At 36.3% G+C, this 7,363-nt stretch overlaps 1 protein-coding gene across 1 annotated transcript; it reads right to left on the reverse strand.

Annotated features, from left to right (window-relative positions):
- Window positions 1–3,796: 3,796 nt before the first annotated feature.
- htr1b (5-hydroxytryptamine (serotonin) receptor 1B) lies at window positions 3,797–6,039 on the reverse strand. Its single transcript, XM_061893743.1, has one exon. It carries the CDS (start codon window positions 5,790–5,792, stop codon window positions 4,650–4,652), a length of 1,143 nt encoding a protein of 380 aa, XP_061749727.1. The 5' UTR covers window positions 5,793–6,039; the 3' UTR covers window positions 3,797–4,649.
- Window positions 6,040–7,363: the final 1,324 nt, after the last annotated feature.

A 7,363-nucleotide genomic window follows, 5' to 3' on the forward strand; every position in this document is an offset into this window, starting at 1 on the left:
CACGTTAATAAAACCATTTAAAAAAAACATGATGTATAAAAAATAGGGCTGTCAAACTTAACAAGCTAACGCTTGGGTTTAATTACATAAAAATGTCTCATTATTCATGTTTCAACACAGGTTAATCAGCCAAACATTGTTCTTCATATTTCATATACATTTCTTCAAAATACACTCCAAAGGATAATAATGTCAGCAAGTTCTGAGCAAATAAATTACATATATTCTGTAAAAAAAAAAGAAGGTTTAATATTTGTGTTTTACATTCTGACAAAAGAAATGAGTTTGTGTTCAAATATTGAGGTATTTTGTGCATTTAATTGAAGTTATGCAAGCAAGCAATTTAAAGTGATTAATCATGATTAATCATAATTTTAAAGTATGATTAATCTGAGTTTTAAAATCTATTATTTGACAGCACTAATTTACATGAATGTGTATGTGTGTATATGTAACTTACAAATGTTGTACTTAGATAAAATTATCCTTGACGTTTATGTTTTGATTTGTTATGAATTTTTTATAATAATTTTTTACACCGCATTTGATTAATCCCCCAAAAAAATTGCATTCAGAATGTATCATCATAGTTTAATCTCCCAATTTATTTTCTACTTATTTTATTTATAATTCTTCAAAATACACTGCTGATGGGATTTTAAAACATTGATTGACAAGTTTTGAGCAAATTAAGTATGTAAGTTTAGGAAAAAAAATATTTTAAATTTGTTTTTGTATGACATTCTGACAACAAATTTGCATTTGTGTGAACATATTGAGGATTTTTCCAAAGTTAATTTTAATAATGCAAGCAAGTGATGTGATTATTTATGTTTAATCACAACTTTTTTAAGTGAGATTATTCTGATTCCTAAAATGGATCATCTGACTGCATTAATACATCAATTAAAAATATATATTTAATTATATATTGTAATTAATTGGACAGATTATGTTAGATATCATGATGCCTAAAGGTCACAATATTTTATTTTATTTTGAACTGCCTTACAATGTTTTTTGTATGTTTTTATTGTTTTAATTGGATCGGATAATATGCTTTTATGTTTTTTTCTAATTGTGTGTTAAATTTTGTTGGACCAAGAAATTGGTGCGTTAATAGACTGAAGCCTTGGTTATCCATCAATTGATAATATAAAATAAAATAAAATAAAATAAATAGATAAATAAAAAGTATATATATATATATATATATATATATATATATATATACATACATATATATATATATATATATATATATATATATATATACATTAGGTCAGGAAAAAACATGGAGGCTACAGTATATCATCCCTACAAGCCAGTTTCGCAGGTTTCATTTTATTCCTGAAAATCCCCTGAAGAGCAGGATAACCTGCAAAACAGGCTTGTAAGGATGATATAGCCTCTGTGTTTTTTCCTGACCTAACATATATTCCGCTCGACCCCAGTATTGAGCACCATATAAAGGATGAACCCCAGAAACTTCGACTATGTGTGTGTATATATATATATATATATATATATATATATATATATATATATATATATATATATATATACATATATATATATAATGCACATAGGCAATTGTGTAATAATAATCCTGAGGCAATTATACATCAACATTCAGTTAAAATGTTTAAAAACTGGTTAATCACGCTTTTAAAATTGTGATTAGTCATGATTAATCTAAATTTATTTAAATTAACTTTAAAAATACTTCTATATTTTGATACAAATGTAATGTTATTCTCAGAATGACATAAACAATTCTTTTTGAAGTTTGACAAAATTTTACATGAAAAAACGCAAGATAAATCGAATACATTATCATTATTACATAATATTATTTTTTTAAATATATCAAATTGACAGCATTAAGAAAACACACATTTAATTATCAAAAATAGAAATAAATCAAATGAAAGATAAATTATAAAATAATGATGAGGATATTAAGTAAAAACATTGTAAATAAATTAAAAAAAATAAAATTACAAAAAGAAATATGCATGCATTCTGCTTTGGTCTTTGGCAGCTGCACAATAACCAAAAAAACAAAATTTTTTTCACAAATTTTAACAAACCCAGTCAGTGTAACTCTTGCACTGGATGTCAAAAACAAAATAAAAAATAAAAAATAAAAATAAATAAATAAGAATAAAGCTTGAAAAAAAAGCTTGATTAGATTGTGCAGTAAGTGGTCATAATGTTGCAATTAATATATTTTTTAGCACATGCAGCCATATCTAAGATATAGGAGCTTTAATCAACAAAACACTGGATTTGTGTCCTTATTCTTCCCCAACTGGCTTCCAAATAGCATTTATGGCATTGTAATATTTACTGTTTCTTTTTTTCCCCCCTCAAATAAATGAAACATTTTAAAGGGATCACTCCCTGGAACACCTGAAGTTCACCAATTTGTGGAAAGCCTTCTTGAAGTTCTCGTTGGACATGGTGTAGACCAGTGGTTCTCAAACTATTTTCAGTGATGTACCCCCTGTGAACATTTTTTTAAATCAAGTATCCCCTAATCAGAACAAAGCATTTTTGGTTGGAAAAAAAGAGATAAAGAAGTAAAATACAGCATTATGTCATCAGTTTCTGATGTATTAAATTGTATAACAGTGCAAAATATTGCTCATTTGTAGTGGTCTTTCTTGAACTATTTGGGAAATATATATATAAAAATAACTAGTGATTCAATTATAAATAAAGATTTCTACAGATAAAAGTAACCATCAACTTAAAGTGCCCTCTTTGGGGATTGTAATAGAGATCCATCTGGATTCATGAACTTAATTCTAAATCTTTAACATCAATATTTATGGAACATGTCCACAAAAAAATCTAGCTGTCAACACTGAATATTGCATTGTTGCATTTCTTTTCACAGTTTATGAACTTACTTTCATATACTTTCATATTTTTTTTAAATATTATTCAATAATATTATTATTATTCACGGTGGCAGAGGGGTTAGTGCGTCTGCCTCACAATACGAAGGTCCTGCAGTCCTGGGTTCAAATCCAGGCTCGGGATCTTTCTGTGTGGAGTTTGCATGTTCTCCCCGTGAATGCATGGGTTCCCTCCGGGTACTCCGGCTTCCTCCCACCTCCAAAGACATGCACCTGGGGATAAGTTGATTGGCAACACTAAATTGGCCCTAGTGTGTGAATGTGAGTGTGAATGTTGTCTGTCTATCTGTGTTGGCCCTGTGATGAGGTGGCGACTTGTCCAGGGTGTACCCCGCCTTCCGCCCGACTGTAGCTGAGATAGGCGCCAGCGCCCCCCGCGACCCCAAAAGGGAATAAGCGGTAGCAAATGGATGGATGGATGGATTATTCAATAAATATATTTATAAAGGATTTTTGAATTGTTGCTATTTTTAGAATATTTTTGAAAAATCTCAAGTACCCCTTGGCATACCTTCAAGTAGCCCCAGGGGTACGCGTTCCCCATTTGAGAATCACTGGTGTAGAAGATGGGGTTGATGAGGGAGTTCAGGTAGCCTGTTGCGCAGGTTTCCCTGCTCTTCGGGGGTTTGTATTCCTGAAAATCCCCTGACGAGCGGAGTAACCTGTGAAACAGGCTTGTAGGGATGATATAGCCTCTGTGTTTTTTCCTGACCTAACGTATATTCCGCTTTACCCCGGTACTGAGCACTGTATAACGGATAAACTACAGAAACCTTGACTATATATATATATATATTTATATATATATATATATATATATATATATATATATATATATATATATATATATATATATATATATATATTGGCAATTGTGTAATAATAATCCTGAGGAAATTATACATCAACATTAACGTTTACAACTTTAAATACATGTTAATCACGCTTTTTAATTGTGATGAGTCATGATTAATCACAGTAAATGAATTCATTTAAATTGACTTTAAAAACACCTCTTTTTTTACACAAATGCAATGTTATTGTCAGAACGACATAAACAATTGTTTTTTTAAGTTTTACTAAATTTACATAACTTTATTTGTTCTTATCATGTTAACAAAAAGTGCGAGATAAATCGAAACCATTGTCATTATTACATATTATAATTGGGTTTTTTTTAATATAAAATTGACTGCATTAAGAAAATGCACATTTAATTGTCAAAAATGAGAATAAATTAAGTTAAAGATAAATGAGTAGAAAATAATAATAAAATAATAGTGAGAATAATAAATAAACACATTGTAAATAAATAATAAAAATATACATAAAATATAGTTTTAAAGGGTTTTTTGGGGGGGGTTCAAAAAAAGTTTGCATTCTGCTTTGGTATTTGGCAGCTGCACAATAACAAAAAAAACAACAGATTAACACCCTTTAACAAACCCAGTCAGTGTAACTCTACTGAATGTCAAAGAAATAAAAAAAATAAATAAATGAAAATAAAGCTTGATTAGATTGTGCAGTAAGTGGTCATAATGTTGCAATTAATTATTATTTTTTTGTAGCACAGCCATATCTAACATATAGGAGCTTTAATCAATAAAACACTGGATTTGTGTCCTTATCTTTCGCCAAGTGGCTTCCAAATAGCATGTATGGCATTGTAATATTTACTTCTTTTTCCCCCCCCCTCAAATAAATTAAACCTTTTAAAAGGGATCACCCTCTGCAGCACCTGAAGCGCACCAGTTTGTGGAAAGCCTTCTTGAAGTCCTCGTTGGCCATGGTGTAGATGATGGGGTTGATGAGGGAGTTCAGGTAGCCCAGCCAGGTGAAGAAGTCAAAGAGCTCGGGCAGGTCGCAGCCGTCGCAGGTGGCCACCACCAGCGTGTAGATGAAGAAGGGCAGCCAGCAGACGATGTAAGCCCCCAGGATGATGCCCAAGGTCTTGGTGGCCTTCCTCTCCCTGGCTGCGGAGATGCGCTTCTTCTCCAGAGCCGCGTCGGACAGCGTGACCTTCACCTGGTTCTCGCTGGTGGACGAGTTGGTGTCGCTGGAGGGCGCGTCCTGCAGCCGCGCCCCCTGCAAGGGGCTGGTGGAGGCGTTGGAGCCCGGCGAGTTGGTGGCCAAGTACGCCGAGGTCAGCCTCTTGCCGGCCGCCTTCTTCTTCTTCCGCCGGGGCGACTGCTTGAGGATGCGCTGGCGCGCCTCCACGTAGATGCGGCCGTAGAGGACGATGAGCAGCAGGGTGGGGATGTAGAAGGCGCCGAAGGTGGAGTAGATGGTGTAGAAGACGTGGTCCGTGTTGACGCCGCAGCTCGTCAGCTCGTCCGCCTTCACCTGCCGCCAGAAGAGCGGCGGCAGCGAGATGGAGATGGCGATCACCCAGGCGGTGGCCACCATGCCGGCGGCGCGTCCCGGCGTGCGCTTCTTGGAGTACTCCACCGCGTCCGTGATGGCCCAGTAGCGGTCCAGGGCGATGACGCACAGGTGGAGGATGGACGCCGTGCAGCAGGTGATGTCCGACGACAGCCAGACGTCGCACACCACCTGGCCCAGCGTCCACTTCTGGGTGACGGTGTAGAGGACGCACACGGGCATGACCAGGATGGACACCAGCAGGTCGGTGACCGCCAGGGAGGCGATGAGGAAGTTGGCGGGCGTCTGGAGCTTGGTGGACTGGGAGATGGTGGCGATGACGAAGGCGTTGGAGAGGCTGGTGGCCAGCGTGATGGCGGACAGGAGGGACGCCAGGCTGATCTGGTAGGCGAGGCTGTGCGCGCCCGAGCCCGCGTCCTCCGACAGGCTGAGGTTGGAGGCGTTCACCGGATCGGTAGGCTCCGCTTGACCCTCGACCTCCATCACTTTTGCCTCATGGTCTTCCCGCCGTCTGACATGATTGGGCGTGGTATAACATGAAGACGTTTCAAAAGCTTTTTGTTTTGTTTTCACTTGTAATCCAATCCTCGTAGGAATAAAAGTTCACCCTTCTTCATCCTGACAAGACCCACTGATGATGACGACGTCCTGCTCTTCCGGCGTGTGGGGGACATAATCCGCATGAAGGGCAACAAGTTCTCCTGACAGGTGCGTCTCCTTCAAGCCCACCAGTGGCTGACTGACGAGAAGAATGTTAAAGAGCTGCTTTTATACTGTCTGTGACATCAACTGATGTGTCCGTGGAGGAGCGGGCTGTCTGCTGGGTCATAGTGCCCGTGGTTCATCTGTCACACGATGTACTTGTACTTTTAAACCAAGTAACTGCCATCGCCTTTGATATATTTCAAACCCTTTAATTACAGGGGCGTCAAACTCATTTTAGATTGGGGGCCACATCGAGAAAAATCTACTCCCAAATGAGCCGGACTGGTAAAATCACGGCACGATCACTTAAAAATAAAGACAACTTCAGATTGTTTTCTTTGTTTAAAAATAGAACAAGCATGTTCTGAAATTGTACAAATCATAATGTTGTTGGGTTTTTTTTTTTTACACTTACATGATGCAGCTAATAATATTCTATCCTTAGTTGTCGTTATTTATACTTTCTGAACAAATGATGTTATAATGTTCATTCAATCCATCAAAAATAAAAAATAAATATATCAAAATCAAATTATGTAGTTTGCTCATTTTCCTCGACCGGTTCACTAACATGAAGTGGTTTATTATTATTTTTTTACATATGTAACATCATCTACAAAGATACAAAGAATTGCTATTGCGACATCCAGTGGACAGTTTTAGAACAGCAGTTTCTTTCATTCAAAAATTTCGTCTCATTTTTATACTTAGCAAACTCATCCCGCGGGCCGGATAGAACCTGTTTGCAGGCTTGATCCGGCCCACGGGCCGTACGTTTGACACCCCTGTTTTAAACGAACGAAATGGCATCGCCTTTGATACATTTTTGAACCCTTTAATACAGTGGTGTCAAACTCATTTTAGATGGGGAGCCACATGGAGAAAATTCTACTCCCCAAGTGGGCCGGACTGGTAAAATCACGGGACGATCACATAAAAATAAAGACAACTTCAGATTGTTTTCTTTGTTTAAAAATAGAACAAGTTCATTGTGAAATTGTACAAATCATAATGTTGTTGTTTTTGTTTTTTTACACTTCCATGTTGCAGCAAACAGTATTCTATCCTTAGTTGTCTTTATTTATACTTTCTGAACAAATGATGTTATAATGTTCATTCAATCTATCAAAATAAAAAATATATATATCAAAATCAAATTACAGGATGTTATTATAATATTTATGTAGTTTGCTAATTTTCTTCGACCGGTGCACTAACATCAAGTGATTTTTTTTTTTTGTTTTTTTACATATGTAACATCATCTACAAAGATACAAAGAATTGCTATTGCGACATCCAGTGGACAGTTTTAGAACAGCAGTTTCTTTCATTCAAAAATTTCGTCTAAT

Source organism: Nerophis ophidion, linkage group LG03, assembly GCF_033978795.1.
Source record: "Nerophis ophidion isolate RoL-2023_Sa linkage group LG03, RoL_Noph_v1.0, whole genome shotgun sequence".
Lineage (NCBI taxonomy): Eukaryota > Metazoa > Chordata > Actinopteri > Syngnathiformes > Syngnathidae > Nerophis > Nerophis ophidion.